General features: G+C 44.9%; 2 protein-coding genes and 1 pseudogene across 2 annotated transcripts in view; 1 reads left to right on the top strand and 2 right to left on the bottom strand.

Annotated features, from left to right (window-relative positions):
- LOC109451503 (UDP-glucuronosyltransferase 1A6-like) overlaps nucleotides 1-8,684 on the bottom strand; it is a 31,786-nt gene extending 23,102 nt beyond the window's left edge. The window contains exon 1 of the mRNA XM_019739797.3: nucleotides 7,766-8,684. Coding sequence (XP_019595356.2) covers nucleotides 7,766-8,671 — 906 coding nt within the window. The 5' untranslated portion in view covers nucleotides 8,672-8,684. The remainder of the gene's footprint in view (nucleotides 1-7,765) is intronic.
- Nucleotides 1,685-7,019, top strand: LOC148754920 (NADH dehydrogenase [ubiquinone] 1 beta subcomplex subunit 4 pseudogene; annotated as a pseudogene).
- A 5,689-nt stretch (nucleotides 8,685-14,373) lies between the features above and the next one.
- Nucleotides 14,374-17,804, bottom strand: LOC148754919 (UDP-glucuronosyltransferase 1A10-like). The gene is made up of 2 exons (XM_088794373.1): nucleotides 16,844-17,804; nucleotides 14,374-14,439 (listed from the first exon to the last, which is right to left on the bottom strand). The coding sequence occupies exons 1-2, from the start codon at nucleotides 17,696-17,698 to the stop codon at nucleotides 14,374-14,376; spliced, it is 921 nt and encodes a 306-aa protein (XP_088650499.1). The 5' UTR covers nucleotides 17,699-17,804.
- Nucleotides 17,805-21,464: the final 3,660 nt, after the last annotated feature.

Here is a 21,464-nt window from a genome sequence, read left to right as displayed (position 1 = left end):
ATTCCTCTTCGAAACAAGGACATCTCTTGCAATGTTCAGGGAAGAGCCTACTTGAAGCGGCTGTGAAATATAGAACTATCTGGAGGGACCCTGAACTCAAGACTTGATGAAGACAACATAAGGGTTTGTTGAGAATTCTCTATCTCCCTCATGGTGTAAGAGTTGCTGTTACCTAAAGCATAAGAGGGCGAGACGACCCTTAGCAATGACACAGTGGAGTCAGACAGCACCCTCCCCCCAGGGCCTGTTCACCACAGGACAGGCGGGAGCTGTGACCTCGCCTCAGAGCAGGCTCTGTCTGAATTCCTCTCTTCTCTTGAATGCTGGAGACCCCAGTCTTCTGCTAGTCTATTTAGGGGTGGGGTGTATCTTAATCTGGGCCTTTAATACATCCTGCACTTTATGTTCAGGCTTCTCTTCAAGGTCATTTACAGCCCTAAAGCCTCATAATGATGGATTCTTCAGAACAAGACAGGCTACATAATTTGTGGGTTCCCTCTGAGGGTGGGGCCCTGTGCGTCCACGTGGGCCACATGCCCGTGAGGCCAGTCCTGCTCCACAAAGTGACTCCCATATGTGTTCATCAGGGTGTTGGCATCTCCTCATCCTGTTCATCCTGGAGACCACGTGGGTGGGCCCCTTGCTCTATCCAACCTTCTCCCGCACTGTGTGTGCTCTTCTGTATCCCTGGCTTCTGCCATAACGATATCCAGGCCCAGGCTGCCAGGACTGGCGAGGCTGAGGAAATGACCCCCAGGAGAGATCTATGGTGATGACCGATTCCACCACTGGACAAATGTGTGCCAAGATACTTCTCACGTAACACCAGCTGCCACCGTGCAAAGAGTGTTTGGTTTAACTATTCCTTGTGGGCTGTGAACCCAGGATCCTAGTTCTCTCCCTGCCTCTCCGACAGCAACTTCTCTGCTCTTTTTCTGGATCCTCTGTCTGTCCAAGCCACAGAACTGCATCTTCCCCAAGGCTCGGTTTCTGTCCTCTACTCACAGATTAAATCCTACAGCCGTGCAAAATTGCTTGCGTGTGTTAAGCCCGGTACTGCTTGTGCCTTCCACCAAGGCCATAAAAGCAGGAGAGCGAACGGAGCCGATGGCTGGGAAGGTGGAACTTCAAGTTTGTTATTGGTGCTGCAGTTGCTGTTATTATCATTAGCAAGAGAAGCTGCTATTTAGGATCCTAACCACCCCATATCTGGTGGCAGAAGCAGCAAGTTATGGAAGCTGGCTCACCTTCGTTCCAACTTCGTGCCTTGATAGTCCCTGTTCCTTGTACAGCTGCAGCTGCACTGGATGCCTGCTGGAGAGTCTACCAGGGCACCTTTCTAGCTTTCATCACTTTGACCACCTGCCTTGTGTTTACAACCCAACCTGACCAGATGTTATAAGCCACGTAAGAAGATGGTGTACCTAAGAAATTGGGAATGGTGGTGGTGTGTTCTCCGCTCCAGTTAGAGATATAAATCTACGTAGAATACATGAAGAAGCACGGAACATCCTGGATAGGAAGATTTAACATTGTAATGTTCTTGATTTTGTCCCAAATTAAGCTACAGATTTAGTGCAAGGCCAAACAAAAATCTCTCTGGGATTTTTCAACATGACCAAAAAAAAATGCGTTTTTTCAATTCACCTAGAAGCATTTTTAGCTTCTGGTAATACAGAAGTTGCTCCTATCAGACCAATGCTCTCACAGGTAATGATTATAAACTCTTGCAAAGAGTTTTTTTAAAAAAATACCTAGTGGCACTAGACAGCAAGCAAAAGCAGGCGGAAACTGAAGTGGAAGAAGGGGACAGTGGATGACATGGGAGCAGGAGAGTGGCCAATGGCCAGGGTAGAGTTTCCCTACTTCTTAGCTCCCGCCTCTTGTACATCTGTCCTCATCCGTTGCACCAGTTCTCCTGTTAACAGGGAGACTATCTACATCAGTTGTCACCATGTGGCCAGAGGGTGGCCAGCACCTCCGTCAGCCCATCCCCCAGGGGAGCCAGCACCACCCTGGGGTGCGTCAGAACGACACTGAGAAGCCCATGTTTCCTCCATGCCATGGTATGTTTCCTTGGTGACCCTCCTGGTTGCACCAAACTGTCAGAGCAGATTACTGGGCACCGATTGTCAGTCCCAGGAGAGGACCCCAACTCCATGGAGCATAGTGAAGAACATCACTGTGCCAGCCCCCAGGGATGGACGCCAGCCCCTCTGCCTGCTGCTGGTGCTCCTGGAGTTGCCAAGAAGAACACAACGCAGTCAAAGCACGGCATGCAGCAGTGCTTTACTCACACGGAGAAGACACACAGCCAGATGGGCTCCAACAGTGATCCCCCATAGCCAGCAGGTCCCTAAGACAGAAGACACAAAGCAGTTCGCCCATGCACGCCCCTCCTGTGCCACCATAGAAAGACAGCATCCCCTCCCCTCAAAGGACAGATACAACAGTGGGATTGGGCAGATGCCATGTGATGCACACGCGTCATAGAAAGACAAAGAGCATTCTTTGAGCCTGAAACAGGGAAAGGCATTCCCACATGTGGTAATGAGCTGACACAGGCTGTGTGGCCCTTTATCTTTTGACAGGGAAGACTTCCAAGCCCAGGGTCCATTCTTACGTGGCGAATGGGGCCCAAAGACTGCGTGCACCTTTCCCAACATTTATTTTTACGGTCTTTTGCGTGGGGGCAAGCCAGAGTTGGTGCCACATCCAGCTCCTAAAGCTCATTCTCAAATGCTTTGATGTCCCCCACCTCCTCTTGCACAGAGGCATGGAAATGGCAGCCAGCATTCTAAACGGTAAGAGAACTAAATGACTCAGGAAACTCACAGAGGCAGAAAGCAAAGAGAGGTGTGTTCAATTCCTGGGGCTGCTGTATCAAGTGCCAAAACTGGGGACTTAGGACAACAGAAATGTACTCGTATTGTCCTACACTCTGGAGGGTGGAGTCCAAATCTGGGTGTCGGCAAGGCCATTCTCCCTCCAAAGGCTCGAGGGGAGGACCTTTCTCTGCCTCTCCCAGTTCCTGGTGTTTGCCTGAAATCCTGGGTCCTCCTTGGATTTTAAATGCATCACTCCACTCATGTGTCCATCTTGACCCTGCGTGTGTCTTCACATTGTCTGCCTTCTGTGAATGTCTGTCCCTGTATCCAAATTTCTCCCTTTTGTAAGGACACCAGTCATAACACCAGTCATATTGGATCAGGGCCCACCCTAACGACCTCATGTTAACTTGATCACCTCTACAAAGATCACATCCAAAAATGGTCATATTTTGAGGTACTGGGGGTTAGGGCTTCAACATATCTTTTTTGCGGGGTCGCAGTTCAACCCATAACTAGGGACTAGTTCACCACAGGCTTTGTGTGCCAAGCCTGGGGTGCCTGAGTTTTCTCCTAAAGCCTGGGGCAGCCAGTCACTGACATTAGTGTACTATGGCCAGCTTTGTGCTCCTGAAATGTCCCTCTTGCAAAGAAGTAGGGAATGACATAGAGGGGTCAGCCTGGACCCATGGAGTCCTATTCCGAGCCTGTCTGTGAGAGGTGAGGGCTTGAGTCCAAGCTGCAGAACAGATGTGAGAGGCCTTGTAAACTGTAAAAGTATCCACTAGGGGGCGCTCGCAGCCAGAAGGCAGCACACAAAGGGCGATCCCTAAAGTGGGATTTCTGGATTACGTGGTAGCTCTATTTTTAATTTTTTGCGGAAGTTCCATGCTGTTTTCCATAGTGGCTGCACCAATTGACAGTCCTACCAACAGTGTACATGGTTTCCCAGTGTCATTGCCCCAACTGTGACACCAAAAAATGTCTCCAGACATTGCCCCGGCAAAATCACCCTCATCTGAGAACAGCTGTCTAGGTGATTCCGGAACACAAGAGGGGAAGAACTTGAGAACCAAAGAGCTAGTACTGAGGACCTGGGATCTAGTTTCCTGGGAAATGCCCCCAAAGCTCAGTGCAAGAAAACCACGTTGTTTTTATCACCTCACAAAGAAAACATTTCAGCCTGTATTGAGCTAAGGTCCAAAGAGACAGATGGGGGCCTCGTCCTCTCTGACAGCCTACAAAGCTCTCAAATACACTTTCACATGCTGTCCATTTGATCCTCAAACAACGCTGAGAGAGACGTGGCAGACATTGTCAGCCCCATTTTCAGGTGACAAAGCAGAAGTCCAAGGCTTTGTGGCAAGGAGGCATCTGGTCACATCTGCTGACTCATCACTCAGCTTGCTTTCTTCCCTTTGTGAGGCTGATGCTTTCCGGGTCTCTATGCAGTAAACAGTGTGAGGCAAACACATGACCAGGGAATGGGTTCTTATCCTGCTTGTGGCGCAACCCGTGGCCTCAGGCAGCTCACTCAGGGTGCTCCTTTGCATGAGGAAGTTGGACGACCTCCTGTCTGAGGGGCCTCCATCCTCGTATGCCAGCCTAAAGCAGCCCTGTCCCATTTGTGTTGCATTTACAATGTCCAAAGCTCTCTTGTGAATTTGACCATACCAGCCAGCCACCATGACTTCCTGAGTGTTCCCATTTCACAGATGGAGTTCTTACTCTACTAACATAATGGGAACAAGGGAGGGACCCTGGAGGCTCAGGGAAAGGAAAGCTGGCCCTTCTCCGCCCTAGCTGAGCCTGGGCTGTGCTCTCCTCCTGCAGAGCTTGCTGGGCAGAGGGCATATGCTGATCCTGAGCTCTGGCCAGGACATGCCGCTAAGGTCTGTGTGGCCCAAACAGGGAGAATAGAAACCTGTGCTTTTGATGCTTTAGCAGTTCTCTGCATTGCAAGCAGAAGACACTAGGATTTATCTCTGAATTCCTTTGTTCTAAGAAAAATGTTTCAAGTTGCAGTTGAGCGCCAGGATCCCAAGATGAAGTCCCCCAAGTATGAGCCATTGCACCTGGCAACTTTGCTCCCTACCTTCAATCCAGCCGAATACAACATATCTCTGGAAATCTGGGGAGCGCCAGCTGAGCAGTTGACGGTAAGATCCTGGCTTAAAAGGGAGTACCTGCTTTAGTACAATGACCCCAAACACCAAGGGCTCCTCGGAGATCCTGCCTTGACTCGTTGGACCTACGCAAGCTCAGCAAATGTCTGTCCCAATGTCAGACCCACTCCTAAGACCTTGCTCCTAGGAGCTGTGGTTGGGATTGGGCCTCTCCTGCTGTTACTACGTTTTCAAAACTGACAGAGATAGGAAAGAAAAACTTATCCAGGAAGGAAAATTGGATCGAACACTCAACGTCTCATGTTAAGTCTGGCAACGATGATGATCTGTATTATTGTTTAAATAAATCTTCTAGTAATCATTCAAAAGAAAAACACTCCAATGACCCTTCCAATAATTAAATAATGCACGTAAAACTAAAATCTCTTCTATGATGGAGATATCGGAAAGCTGAGCCTCCCGATAGGAAAAGAAGTTAGCCAAGGGACAGATGAGTCTTGGCTGAGAAGCAAGAATGACAACAAACGGAGTGAGTGTTTCAGCATCTGGCCGGCCTGGATTGGAGCCCCTGTGGGCAGAGGGAAAGACCCCTGCAAGATTGTGATACGAACAAAACTGCTTTGGGGCCAAGTGACAATGTGCACGGCGCTGGGGCAGAGGCCCTGGGCAGGGCTGGGATAAGTGAACTCAGAACACCCGTGGCTGCCCCACGGCCCAGACTCTGAGGGCCTCCTCATGGGAACCACCAGCTAGGCGGCGGGGAAGCTTCTCCAAGGCATCTTGGGCACAAACACTGGGGAGCCCTCGCAGGTGGCTGAGTCCCCCCTTCGGCAGAGGAGGCCGGAGGGACTGTGACAGAGTCACACTACCATGGGTGTGAGTGGGAAGGGGTCTCACTGTGCTCTTCCACGTGGGTGAGGCTGGGAGCCCACAGGCTGTCCTGAGAATGGACACATTTTCCTAGGCTGTGAACCAGACTGGTACCAAAGGAACGTTCGCCAAGCTCTGGTTTCCGAAAGGCTTTGCTCAGTTTTGAAAGAAATATGAGTATGTGTTTTAAGTCAGGCCAATCGTTACCTACAATACATGCTTGCTGACTTGATACGTAAAATTGAATTTCATTGTTTATTAATTTGAATTTCTTGGATTATTTCTAAAGTGAAATGTGGTTTCAAACTTTTATTAGCCACGTGGGTTGTTTACTTTACGTATCGCCCGATTGTCATCTTTGCCTACTAAGGAGTGTGGTGGAGTTTTTTTAGCTATAAATCAGGCTTTTATTTTTTTCTGATCTGCAATGTATCTTCTTTTCTTAAAAAAATCTACTGAGATGAAGTCACATAAAATAAAATTGAACAATTTTGAACAATTCAGTGGCATTTAGCACCTCTACGATGCTATATACCCACCATCTCTGTATGATTCCGAAATATTTCCATCATTCCACAGTGCACATTTTTTTCAGAATGTTAAAATGATTTGATTATTTGACGAAAGAAACGTGATTTTGATCACTGTGATTTAATTTCTAATAATTCCAAATAGAAATTGATAATGACTTATTGTAGCACAGAATGTTCTCTGTGTGACATGCAGGGACTACAATTGAGATACAAATATTAATTGAAGTCAAGGACAGATAAAGCTATGTGGGGCTCAAAAAAATACATTCACTATGGTGTGGTTTTTCAATATGATTAAATACAACTTGTTTTGCAAAAATAGGATGGTGGGTACCAAGGCACCAAAAATGACATTTTTCCTTCTTATGCCTCATGTTTCTTATTAACATTTTTGCTTATTAACTCCTTGGTTACATTTTCCTGACATGTGAGGTTTGTATTTCATGCCCCAACAACCTCCTTGGAACTGGCCCAATTATGCTCCTCACCCCTGGCCCTGCGGCTCGTGGCTACTGTTTACTGTGTTAACAAAGAAATCGGCCAATGTCAAAGAAGGCTAGTAAGGGTCTTTGGGACCTATTTGGTTTTCTTTGCAAGGAAAAATGCATTGAAAAAGGGGATTCTGGTGTAAAAGACAGTCATCTGAAGCCTTTCAAAGGTGTAAATATTAAAACAACAACAACCCCCCCAAAAAAAAAACCAAAAACAAACAAAAAAAAAAACCCAAACTCACAACGTTTCATTTTCCAAAGGACCTCTGGGCCCTCTTCCCTTATGTCAGGAGGGTATCTACAAATGCATGCCTCGGGTCAGAGGTCAACACACTTTTTCTGTAAAGGGTTAGATAGTAACTGTAGGCTTAGGGGGCCACACACACCACTGTCACCTGTTCCTTGCTGTTTTTAACATCCTTTTAAAAATATGAGAACCATTCTTAGCTCTGGGCCATCTAGCCACAGGCCTCTGGGCTGATTGGTCCCCCAGCTATAGTGTGCTGACCCCTGGTGTAGGGTCAGGGGAAAGCAACACAGAGGTGGGAGAACAGGTTTTGAGCTAAGCTGTCCTCTTAGCTCTGTATCCTCTCAGTCAAGCCTTCATTTGTTTCCAGAGCAGGTACGGGCAGGATTTGGCCAGGAAACCTCTACGGTTCCTTCCGCTCTTGCCAGGCTGAGCTCTGTCTTCCTTCAAAACCTCAGCCTCTGGTCTCCTCCACCCCCTCCTCTGAGCCTGGCATCGCCTGCTTCAGGCCTCTGGTCTCCACCACCCCCTCCTCTGAGCCTGACATCGCCTGCTTCAGGCAGCCCTTCCAGGTGACAGCCTGCCAAATGAATGAGGGAAGGCAGGGCGTGTGAGGATGATGTCTGCACATGAAGAAACAAGGCAATCCAAAAGGAAGAAAGCCACCAACCTGAGACAGGACTCCCAGCTTCTTACAGTTGCACCCTCCAATGAAGACCATGCTGGGCAGGACGGGTCTGGGATACTCGAACACAAAGTCATATCTTAACAGCCAGATGGAGCCCTTCTGATACAAGGTGGGTAAGTGCACTTCTCTCTTGAGGAGATTTGAGGCGAGGTCTTCGTATTTTGAATACAGACAGTAAAATAGAAAGTTCTCCAAGTAACTGACGAGGAAGTTGGCCACCCGTTGGGAGAAAGTCATCCGTTCTGAGAACTGGGTGTAGCACCTGGGAACGTAGGACACGGGGCTTGGGCTTCTGCTGAACGCATGCTCCAGAGAACACGGGAAGCCCCTGAAGAGGTACACGGAGGGCAGGCCCAGGTACTCGGCCAGGATCACCCCACAGGGCAAGGCCGGGTCTGTGAAAAGGACATCGAACTTGCTCTCCCTGAGGAAACTCAGGGTGGCCGAGTCCTGCAGGAGACTCTGGCAGTTCACAAAGAACATGTCCACGACAACCATGTTATTCCTGTACTCGGTCAGGGCGGCAGTCAGGTACCATCTCTCCGCAAAGTGCTGCTTTCCGAAGGCGAGGAAACGGTTCTGCAGCTCCTCCTGGTCGTAGGGCACCCGGTAGACTTTCCTCGTGTAGAATTGGGATTCTTTCAGAAGCAGATTGACTTCTGGCACCAGCACTACGACCTCATGCCCCCTTTGGCTGAGAAGCTCAACTACGTCCTTCATACTGAGCCAGTGGCTTCCCTCCTGCGGGACCACCAGCACCTTGTCACCTAGAGCCACGCCCCAAAGCACGGACAGGACAATCCCTGCAGAGAGACTCCGGAATGCTTGGAGAAGGCAGGCCATTCTGGCGGGAATGTGAATAAACAGTTCACATTCACTAACCTGCATGGCTCTGGGCGATTTTCCCCAAACAAGTTAGTCCTCCTCACAGACCCCGCCTACCTCTCCTTGCTCTGAATTTCGCCCTTTGAAGTGCAAGAACCTAAATAAATATTTAATCATTTCTAAGAGCACAGATAACTTGAACCGACATGCCCCTTATTGGCCTGTGCTTCTGGGTTTAACTTTTCTCTTCTTCCCCACCAACCTGCCTCTGCAGTTTGAGGACATCTTAGAGTGGCACTCCCAGTCTTCTCTGGGAGCAGCCTGGATTCCTCAGCTTCAGTGATGACAACCATGGCTGCACAACTGTCAAGGCTTCTCCACTTCCATGTCAAGGCTTTCCTCACAGCACAAAGCAAGTGTGAACAGAAGCCAGATCCACGATTCCAAACAAAACAGTGGAGCTGCTTGCTCCAAATCCTGCCTAGCACAGCGATAGGCGGTTTAAAAGGGGGTCACAGGGAAGTCTGTTAGCACTTCCCACCCCCTCCTCTTGGTTATACCACTGTGGCTGGGGGGTTTCTGTTTATCAGAACATAGAATCTAATCCAAGTGGGTATGTGGTGACGAGCACAAATTCTGGAAGGGGCTTGCCCCTTCTGAGCTGTGCGACCTCATGGCTGTGTACCTGCATGGTGGCACCTGTCAGGTGGGGGCTGCATCAGTACCTCCCCCCAGAGGACTGTGAGAAGAGCAGAGTACAGGTCCCTCAGAGGGGCTCCCTCTGGCTCCAGCCAGGCCGCCAAGTTCTATGTGATATGAACTGTGGGGTAAGCTGGTAGTCAAAAAGTAGCTCCTAAAACATCTCACAACTCTGTGCTGTGAATGCAAGAACTATAGGCCCAGGAAGAGGGGACAGAAGAGGAGGTGGGAACTGAAGAAGAGAAGAAAATATAGAAATATAAAATGACGGAAAGGCATCAGGTGACAGGGCATCTCACGGGCACGACTCGACCAGCCAACAGTTGAAACAAGAAGGTGCCTTCAGCATCGGGACCCCTGACATCTCCAGAAAACCATGTTCTGGCTTAAAAAACTATTTCCCATTGTCTTAGTTTCCTAGGGCCAGTGTAACAAAGCATCCCACACTGGGTGCCCTCAACAAGAGAGATTATTCACACCGTTCTGGAAGGTGGAAGTCTGAGGTCAAGGCCTCGGCGGGGCTGGTCCCTTGCGAGGGCTGTGAGAGAGAATCTGTTCCAGCCTTTCCCCCAGCTCCTGCTTGTTTGCTGGCCATCTTTGGTGATTCAGGGCTTGTGGAAGCATCACATCGTCTCTTCTTTCATCTTCACATGGCGTGTCTGTGTCCAGAGTTCTCCTTTGTATAAGGACCTCCTTTAACTTAACTAATTACATCTGCAACGACCGTATTTGCGAATAAGGTCACGTTCTGAGGTACCAGATGTTAGGACTTCAACATGTCTTTTGGGGGAATACCATTCAACCCATAGCACACTCATCCATCATCTCATGCAGTACAAACCGCGGCACGCAGGGCTGACACACATTCTATAGGTGAGAAAATGAGGTTTGCTACCTAATGGAAGGGGCTTATTTTTTGGTAACTTCTGCAGCTTCGGAAGGAAAATTGGCTACTTCTAATTCAGCCGTTCTCAACATTTCTGTTCTCAGGACTCCTTTATACTCTCTCTTAATAATGAGTAAGGACCCCCTCAAAACTTTTGTTTAGGACCAGCCCGGTGGCTCAGGCGGTTAGAGCTCCATGCTCCTAACTCCGAAGGCTGCTGGTTCGATTCCCACATGGGCCAATGGGCTCTCAACCACAAGGCTGCCAGTTCAATTCCTCGAGTCCTGCAAGGGATGGTGGGCAGCGCCCCCTGCAACTAGCAATGGCAACTGGACCTGGAGCTGAGCTGCGCCCTCCACAACTAAGATTGAAAGGACAACAACTTGACTTGGAAAAAAGGCCTGGAAGTACACACTGCTCCCCAATAAACTCCTGTTCCCCTTCCCCAATAAAATCTTAAAAAAAAAACACTTTCGTTTATGTGGGTAATGTCTACCCAAACGAACTGTTTCAGAAGTGAAAACTGACACACTGTAAAAACACATCCTCATTAATGTATTTAAAGTAACAAGAATAAACCCATTACAAGTTAACATAAATAACATTTTTTTCCTGAAAAATAATTGTATTGCCCAAAACAAACAAAGTAGTCAGAAGAGTGACATTGTTCTACCTTATTTACAAGTCTCTTTAATGTCTGACCTCATAGATGACAGGGGACTCTCCTACCTGCTTCTGCAGTCGCTCTGTAGCATTATCACACATCGGTGGCCTCTGGAAAACTCGACAATACCATCGTGCGAAAATGAGCGTGGAAAAAGCAAATAACATCTTCATACTATGATGAAATAGTATGATCTCACAGACCCCTGAAAGGGTTTCAGGGATCCTAAGGGTTTCCAGAATACACTTTGAGAATCACTGTTCTAGATCATGGGCTGGCACATTTGTTTTTTCTGTAAAGGCCTACATAGTGTATATTTTAGATTTTGTGGCCCATTTGGTCTCTTTGGAGATGACTCAGTTCTGCTCCTTCACCAGGAAAGCAACCACAGGCAACACTAAACAATGGGCACGGCTGTGTTGCATTTGGCCCATGGGCTGCAGTGTGCCTGTCCCTGCACCGGATAGTGGTAAAAACCAAGATGTCAACTGCTCTTTGCATGTCCACACGGCTTGCTCCCTCCCTTCATTCCAGGTTCGGTCACTGTTATCTCACAGAGATCTTCTCTGAGGAACCCACTGTCACGTAGCTCAGCCCATCACCTGAAGCCCCGCCATTCTCCTTATTTTGCTCCATCCCATTCACCACTACCTAACGTACTGTTGATTTCTAAGTGACTCCCCAGCTAGAACGGGAGCACCATGAGGGCAGTGACGAATCATCTTGCTCTCTGCGATATGCCTCGTGTCTAGAACAATGCCTAATAGACAATAGGCACTGAATAAAACTTTGCTGAATGAATGGACTTGCTTTTGATTTGTCTGTTTCATTCTCACATTTCATTTTCGTTCTTTTTTTTTTTTTTTTAAGTTGTGAGGATTCACACATGAAATAGAGCATTTAAGGAACTATGCACTCTTTTATGAGAAAAGCTGCTCAGTGACACTCTGGACATGTAATCTGTCCCTTGCCTTTAGGAAATTAAAATATGAGAAGTATAAGTCTAACCAGCATGCACTGAAAGCCCTGGAGCAGGAGTCCAAAGGCCTGGTGTTGCTTCCAGCCCTGCCACCCAGCCAGGGGCATGACCTGATTTTCAGGTTTCTCCACTGAGACCCAGGGTGAAAGGGTCACGGTTGTCCCACCCACATTGCTGAGGAAGGTCCAAGAGGTTGAGGGATATGGGAACCAGGCCGTCCCAGTGAGAGGCGGTTCCTAGCATGGCTAGAACAGACCCGCCCGTCGCTAGTCACGCACAGTCCAGCTGGCACGTGAAGTGCTGTCCTGACCCATGCCTGTTGGCTCAGGAGGCATGTTGAGATCTGGGAAAGGAGAAGACGCCCAAGGAACAAGGAAGGAAGGGACAATGCCAAGCTCAGGACTAGCCCCAAGAATGCAGCCAAGACGGAAACTCATTGCAGCCTTCCTGGGCACAAGCAGGGTTTTCTACCTACAACGATTAGAGCCAGGAGAGTGGCAGCATCCTAGTGTGGGTCCATCTAGACAACAAGAAGACCCCAAAATGGTCACAAAGGAGCACAGTACAGGTCCACCTCTCCAGGGCAGGCACAAGCTCAGCAGGTTCGTTCTAAGAATAGGACATCTGGAGGGAGAAAGGCTTAAGTAAGTATGTGCAGGTAGGAGAAGCAAGAGGTGCTACAAACCTTAGGTTCTTTCCGGACCCTACTCTGCTGAGAACCTTGGCCTGGCTCCTTCCTAGCACAGCCTTGCTCTGGTGTTTGTGTTGCTAAAGAAGATGTCTGCAAAAAAACATGTGGCTGGGCTGTGTGTCCTGTTCCTATTCCCAGCAGGCCCGAAGGGACATTCATTGGAAGCAGGACAAAAAAATAAAAAAGGAACTACCACAACTTTCTAAAACATCACCAGGGAGATGCCTTGCAAATTAAGAAGGTTTTAGAGAACATTTCTCTTTGTCCTTATGAGGTTTGACTGTTTCTAAGAATGGTGTGTGTGTGTGTGTGTGTGTGTGTGTGTGTGTGTGTGCACGTATGCAGGACACTAAGAAGAATCTGGCATATCTGCCAATCACAATGGTAGGGGGGTCCTAACCGTGAGCTGCCCTAGAGCGCCAGGCCTGCCCTGGGTGGTGTCAGCCTCACAGTGACTTCAGGCATCACTGAGTGTCCAGGCAAAGGACAGACTCTTCTGAGGGACTCCTACAGACCCAATGACCTAGCTTGGGACTTACGTCAGTGGACAGAAGGGGATACACCCTGGGATGAAACCTGAGATTTCCCAAACAGCAAATGGAGGATGCCAGACATTTTAGGTAGAGGGGAGATGGAACGGTGTGAGTGGGGATGATCTCATGACAGGAACAGGGGGATGTTTAGAAAGGTTGAGCCTCAAATTACCCACAATTCACGAGTAATGGGGCCTAACCTACAAGATTTAAAAAGACCTGAAAAATGTTTGAGACCTGAAAAAAAGACATTCACTGAATCCAGCATACAAAAATGGCAAAATCAAATTAATAAATGTTTTATTAAATTGCTATACAAATATAGCTACACGTGAATTGGTCCATCCACTATGGTTCAGCTCATCAAGTGACTTAGACAGTATATGTGGAATGGGACATGGAGGCAATTTAACCCCTCTGATAGGCGGTGGGTAGGGGCTACAGAAATCAGTGCTCTGGTTCCAGGTCTTGGTACAGGTCCAAAATGGTCAAGTGTGAATCTCCCATGACTGGACAGGGTAGTACAGAGAAGTATGGCTTGCCTGGCCAGACATCTCCCGTGGGCATCTGTCTTACCATAATGGCTGTGTCTGTGACTTCCCATTGGGGTGGGGGGAGGTTGCCTCAATGTGGGTGATGGTCCCAGGAGCCAGGAACAGTGGGGAGGGAGACAGGCCACTAAGTAGCCATGACAAAGAGACTACTCAAAGAGACATGATATAGGACTTCCACTTGCCTGCATTTACAATAATAAAAAGACCCTCGAGTACGGGGGTGAAGGGGGAAGAATATACCTGTGTGCTAAACATTAAAGACCTCACGCTATTTGGCCTCGTGCCACCCCTGCTGTCTTCTCTGCTTGGCACACTCTTCCCCCAACTTCTCAAGACCTCTCCTCTTCATCCTGCAAGGCCCCATATAATCACTTCTCTTTGTACGTTTTCTTTTCCTTCCAAAGTATGTTTCATAATTTGTAACTAATTAATGTCTATATCCTCACTGGATGGCAAGCCACGCACACAGAAGGCTCACAATGGGTATTTGTTCAATGAACAACTTTGTTGGTTAAATAACTAAAACAAAGGTCAACTGCATGTTATTTTGTAACACCAGAAAGCCAACAAATGTCATGTCCACTGAGTGATTACAGGCCATATGACATAACTCAAACATGGCCTCGACCAATTTCAAGGCACATACGTTCCCAAAAGGCCACAGGCAGGACACTTCCTGAAAGTCTCCACTCTACAGAGGGAGGCATCGAGCTCTATAGACACATGGGCTCTAAAATCAGAATGTCTGGGTTCCGTGTCCTATGAGTGTTCGTAGCAGGATTTTTCATCATAGCCGAAAAGTGGAAATAACCCGATGACCATGGACTGATGAACAGATAAACAAAATATGACATGCCCATGCAACGGTATATTACTCAGCCATTAAAAGGAATGGAGGGCCTTCCCTTTTACAAAAGGGATTTTGTGAACTCTAGAGTCAAGTCGATATCAGCTGAGGTCGTCTTGCTCCTTAAGATCCAGGTAAGTTTGAGCCAAAAGTTCATTCAAAGTCCCGTCCAGAGTCCCAGGCCCTTCCCCATCAGTGTGACCTTCCAACGCCTATTAATATGTGTAACTTCTGCTGAATCCTGGTCTTCCTTTCTGTGTTCTCAGAATATTCTTTTATTTCAAAGCAAATGTAAGACCCAATCCCTGCCATACCCTATGGCAACTCTAAATGCCAGACTGTTTCATGGAGCAAAACTCTCATGAAGATCAAGGGTCCCTAAGGCACGTGCTGTCTCAACACAGCACGAAGAAAACTACTCAAAATCACACAGTCGACCCTCTCATTCCTGAAAGTCTTCTCAGCGCTAGCAATTTCTCACTTGTCCTGTGACCCCTTCCAGTGACCAGTCTCATCTCTCCCTTCAGTAAACTGAGAGTTCAAAAGTAGATGCAAATAAGGGGCTGGCCTGGTGGCTCAGGCGGTTAGAGCTCCATGCTCCTAACTCCGAAGGCTGCCGGTTCGACTCCCGCAAGGGATGGTGGGCTGTGCCCCCTGCAACGGCACCCTCCACAACTAAGATTGAAAGGACAACAACTTGAAGCTGAATGGCACCCTCCACAACTAAGATTGAAAGGACAACAACTTGACTTGGAAAAAAGGCCTGGAAGTACACACTGTTCCCCAATAAAGTCCTGTTCCCCTTCCCCAATAAAATCTTTAAAAAAAAAAAAAAAGTAGATGCAAATAAATAAGGAAATTCAACATATGACAAAGATGACTTTCAAGTCAATAGGTGAAAGATAGATTTTTTAAATTAAATTATGTGAGAACAATGGACTATCCATTTAGAAAAATAATAATGTTAGATTTGTATACTGTGTAAAATTCTCATTGTAAAAAAATAAAACTATTATATGGGAGGGATTGAAAACATTAAGACACAGTGTGGAAAAAATGTTTATATATCTCAGGCTTGGAAAGACTTAAACAGATTGAAATCCAGAAACCATTCAAGAAAAAGTTAACCAGTTTGACTACCCAAAAATGAAAATCCTGTATGACAAAACATGAAGAATAGCCAAGGAAAAAATATTTGCAGCATATATAAAGAGCCAAGTTTTAAAGTTCCTAATACTCAAGACTTGTAGAAATTAGCTATAAAAGGACAAATAGCCCTCCAAAACATGAATAAAGAATGTGAATACATAATTCACAAAAGAGGAAATGCAAATGGTCCATAGATATCTATGAAAACTGAAGCAGCTGTGGAGAATTTTTGTACCAAAAAAGTAAAAGTGAGCATATCTGAAGCTGGAGAGGGTATGGAAAAACTAGAACTCTCATATATTATTGGCCAGCATGTCAGGTTGTTCAATATTTTGAAAGCAATTTGTTGAATTTATTAAAATATAATGTGTGCATACAGTTAGACCCAGCAATCCTACCCCAGAGAATTCTAACCTACTACAATAAGAGTAAGAATATGGAAATACATGAATGTAAAGACCTTATTTTAACATATGTAGTACTGTCTTATTTATAAAGGTTAAAAAAATGCTTAACTATCAATCCACATTGGTTACTTGCATAAAGTATGGTGCATCCAAAGTAAAGTATTTTATGCAACTCTTAAAAAGCATGTCCCGGGTTTGTATGTATTGACTGTAAAATTCCATGATTTATTGGCAAGTGAAAAAGCAAAGTAAAGGCAGTTTTTGAAGGTGTTGACCTGCTGCCTTCTCAAACAACTAGTGCTCTAACAATAAGCATTTATTCTACAGCCACCACCCCCAAAAAAAGAAAAGAGAAAGGAAAAAAAGAAAAATTGAGGTAAAGAGCAACATGTCCAGTCTGATATCAGATTTTATTTTCATAAAACAAGTGTGAGAACTTATAATAGATATATGCATATATGTAAAATAATTTCAGAAAAAAGATGTAAGAGCATTCTCCTACAGGGGTGGCATTGGAGTAACCAAAAAGGAAGTTTCGTTTCTTAGTGTGTTTTTCAGTACTTTTCCAAAAACTCTTTAAAAAATGCAGCCTGGAAATGATATACAATTGTATCGATTGTATACACATAGGCATCAAAGAGGACAGCTTTATAAAATATGCTAACACGCAATTAAATGAACTGGCACAAAATAATTTGTTGCACCAGAAAGAAATTCCAAATGTAACTTGTGTAAATGACAAATCAAGTTTCAGTAAGGAATCTTTGTTTTGCTTTTTGGGGCAAAGACAGATTATTCTGAACACGCTAAAGGAGAGATAACTTACCTTTGGCAATGGCTTTCCCGGAAGGCAGTTGATGCCTCCAACGAATATCATATTGGGCATCACGGGTTTGGGATAGTCCAAAACAAAGTCAATTCGTAACAACCAAATTGATGTATGGCTGAAGAGGTCATATGCTGTGACAGTCGTCTGAAGAATCTCAGAGGCAACTTCTAAAGCCATCTTGAAAAAATGTCCACAAAATAAACGTTCCTCCAAGTAGAAGATGTGATTCCATATTTTCTCCCTGAAAGTCATGGCATCTGAGAACGCGGAGAGATCTCTAGGAACGTAAGAAAGTGGGCTGGGGCATTGAGCACCTTCTTCCAGATAGTAGCAGAATATTCCTCTGGCGAAGACCACAGACGGCAGTGAAAAATATTTGGCTACAATTAAGCCACACGTATCAAAAGGATCTAGAAACACCGCATCAAAAGAACTCTCTTCTATATATTTTACTAATTTTGTGTTATTAAACAAACTCCTACAACGTGAAAAAAAGTATTCAAAAACATTGTTGGGTGATTTCAGTAACAAAGAAAATAAACTTTTTGCCTGATTTTCCCAATGATAGTCAGAGAAAATCCTGAACTGACGATTCATATCTTCCAGGGTATAGGATGTGGAATAAGTCTTTACTGTAAAATTGGATGACTTTGCCATGTGCCAACTCACCTCTGGCATGACTACAACCACCTCATGCCCTCTGTGGGTGAGTTTCTCCACAACCGAACGCATGGTAAACCAGTGACTCCCATCCATGGGTACAACCAGCAGCTTCCCTGCTTGGGCAAAGCCAGGTGTCAGCAGGAGACACACACATAGAGGAAGGAAGCCAGTCAAAATTGCGGGAGCCATCGGATAGGTCCAGCCCAGAGCAGTTCAGCTGCTTGGATTCGAAGCTCGGGTAACAGAGTCGGCAGAAGATGTTCAGTCATAAAACCTGCCCCAAGAGAGGGCGTGTTTTCATACATTTATAAAACACACACACCATTCATTGCCAATGATTTACTCATAAGAAGATAATGAGTAACAGCAATTGCTGAGGTGCCTCCTGGTGTGTTTTCCAGACAAGAATAGTTTTGATCTTTGCCTAGGCAGAGGTCATGTGCTGTACTGCAGTGCCAGTTTAGAAACAGAATTATTAAGCAATGCTTTCAGGCTCTGAGGACTCAGAAAAATAAAAAGGAAAATAAATTTCAGTAAAGATGGTGTGTTTATGTTTGGAATTTGTCCCAAAGGAAAATTTGCAGGCTCTTTGCCCAGCAAGACAATGGCATCCCAGGTTCCAAGGAAAGACTGGAAGCCCCTTCCCACCAACCTCCTCACTGGCCGTGAAACTGCACTTCACAGGGGTCTCCACAGTGCCTGGCTTCGCTGCTTGTCTTGTTCCAGCTCCAAACCCTCCAAGGCCTCTGAAATGGTGAAATAAGATTGACAACTCCACCTACATGGACAATTCTAGGGATGAGATGGGATGTGACTGTCACCTATTGTAAATTGATATCCCTAGGTATGTCACATGCAATGGGTGGGCACCTGCCCGTGCTTGCCAGAAGCCCTCTGCTGAAACTCCTCTCTCTCTTCTCTGCTTCCACATTCCTCTCTTTAGACCTCTACACTGCGCTTGCCCCAATTGACCTGGCGTCCTCCTTCAGGAATCTCTCTATGTGTCTCCCACACTCTACCAAACACTCCTCGAGGTCAGGGGATATGGCTTCTCTGTGTTTGCACCCTCCTCTCAAAGCACCCATGCTATACCTCACACAGAGAAAGCACACAAGGAATGTTTGTTGCACTGGAGTGGATCTCACTGTGCAAGTTTTCTAGACACTTTCATGGGGGAGTCAGCGGTGTCCATCGTGTAAGACCATGAGGAACATTTGGTCAGAGATTCCAGAGCCAACCTGGGGCCATAATCTTTGCGAGGAGCCAGGATGGCTCCTTCCAAAACACACAGACTCTTACTAGACATTTGCTCAGTCATAATTTACTTTAGTGATTGGGGGACTTTCAGATGAATGTCTGAAAAACAAAAATGGCCTTGAGTGAGCTTCCTTCGTGGGAGGCTTACTTCACGGTAAATATCAATAAACCAGAAAAACAATAGAAATTATCAGTGAACCCAAAAGCTGGCTCGTTGAGAAGGTGAATTAACTAGGTAAAATTCTAGCCAAAATGATCAGAAAAAATAGTAATGACAATCAATTTACAAATATCAAGAATGAGAGAGGTGGCCTTATTACAGAGTCTATAGGTATTAAAAGAGTAAGAGACTATCATGCACAATTTTATGAAAATACAACTTAGCTCAAATGGACAGATCCCTTAACAGATGCAAACTACTAGAAGAGTGAACAAACCGAATAGAAATAACATAGGTATTTTTTAATTAAAACTTAATTTGTCATTCAAACTTCCCACAAATAAAACATCAAGCCCAGATGGTTTCACTAAAATGCAACCAAATATTGGAGTAAGGAATAATACATATGATCATTCCAGAATATATTCTGGAACATTGATCCAATATTTTCCAGTGGAAGCATAGAAAGCATCCTAATTCATTCTGTGACACAATAGAATTGGTACATGAGGCCAGCGTTGCCACATATCAAAACTAGATAAAGACATTACAAGAAGGGAAAACTATGGACCTATACATCTCATGAACATAGATGCAAAAATTCTAAACAAAATTTTAGCAAATACGTGGTTGAAGACAGTTGCTTTCAAACAATTTGGTCCAGGGCCCACAGCAATAATTTACATATGACATAGAAATTCAGCACACAAATATGGATCTATGAATCTGAAATAAAAGTTCCACATAACTACCTTTATCCTTAGTATGCAGATATTTTTTTATCCAATTCTATTCTATTCTCTTTCTTTTCCCGTTTTTCTCTCTTTCTGTTTAGGTATTGTTTACACCCCCCTCTAAATGAATTTTATAACCCACTAATAAGATATGACCTTTAGTTTGAAAGGTTCTTTGTTTATAGCATTGGATATAGATTGCATAACAAATAGATTAAGTAACAGCATAGATAAGGAAACAAAAATACCACATAAAACTGCAGGTTTTCAAACCAGTGTTATGTTTTTTTTACCTTATGCCAATTATTTGAGGCAAAAATCCCAATTTGTGCAAAAGTAATCATGAACCTTAAAAGAATTGACCCCAAATACTGTTTGCGGGGGGTGGGTCCCACAGAGATCTGCAGGGTTTCTGTGGGATTTCTGGCTGGTGGGGATGGGGGGGATCTAGGGGTGCTGGGGTTCTGTTGTATGCAGGAGGTCTGGCAACTATTTCAAATTTTAGTGAAAACAATTTTAGATGACTACTTGAAAAATAAGTGTGTGGTTCTGTAGCTCCATCCATCGCCTGGACCTACCAACATGCCTATACTTCAACCCACCTCTGAAGCAAACTGTGTCATCTGTAGACATCTCAGTCTTTGGGGAAGCTCTTTCATACAGTAACAATTCAAAAACTGTTCCCTGGTCTTAATTTATTTATTCTGACCGTAGAGATTATATTCTTATAGCATTGAGGTGCTGCCTCACTAAGCTTCTAAAATGTCATGTATCTAAAACTCAGTTTTTGATTTCCTCACCTGAGCTCTTCTTCCTCTCCCAGTCTTTCCTGGGTCAGTAAATGATACTTTCACTTACTGGGTATTTTGAGTCAAAAAATGCACAAGGCATCACTCTCCCATAGCCTCTCCATTCTATTACTTTTTTCTTTTCTTCGTATCCCCTGCTTTCCCCTACAACCCAGACTCTGGTAACCACTATTATCTGTTACTGTGAGTCCATTTCTCACCTCGTATCTGCTAATATTTGCTTTATACATTTAGGTACTCCAACGTTAGGTATACATATATTTACAATTATTATATCCTCTTAATGAACTTACCCTTTATCATTATTTAATGATCTTCTTTGTCTCTTGTTACACTTTTTGACTTAAAGTTTATTTTGTCTGACATAAGTATAGCTATTCCTATTCTCTTTTGTTTGCCATTTGCATGGAACATATTTTTTCATCCCTTCACTTTTAGTCTATGTGTGTCCTTAAAGCTAAAATGTGTGCATGATATGTAGAATATAGTTGGTCTTATTTTTTTATCCATATTTTGATTGGAGATTTAGTCCATTTATATTTAATGTGATTATTGATAAGTAAGGGCTTACTATTGACATTTTGTTTTCTGGGTATTTTGTAGATTCTTTGTTCCTTCCTTTCTTGCTGTCTTCTTTTGTGCATTGATGATTTTCTGCTTTGATTCTTTTCTCTTTATATTTTGTGTATTTACTATAGCAAACCTAGTTTAACAACACCTTAAAAGGACCATACACCTTGATCAAGTAGGATTTATCCCTGGGATGCAGGAAAGTGAATCATACTCAAATCAATAAATGTGATACATTAATATATATGTGATATGTTTCTGTGAACAATAAATGTGATAAGTAATGAAGGATACAAATCATATGATCATATCAATAGACGCAGCAAAAGCATTTGACAAAATTCAACATCCTTTCATAAGAAAACAAATGAAAAACCTCTTCACAAATTAAGTATAGAAGGAATGTACCTCAACATGGTAAAGGT

This window comes from Rhinolophus sinicus, chromosome 17 (genome assembly GCF_057876585.1).
Source record: "Rhinolophus sinicus isolate RSI-liver-muscle chromosome 17, RSI-T2T, whole genome shotgun sequence".
Lineage (NCBI taxonomy): Eukaryota > Metazoa > Chordata > Mammalia > Chiroptera > Rhinolophidae > Rhinolophus > Rhinolophus sinicus.
This window is presented reverse-complemented; position numbering and strand designations above follow the sequence as displayed.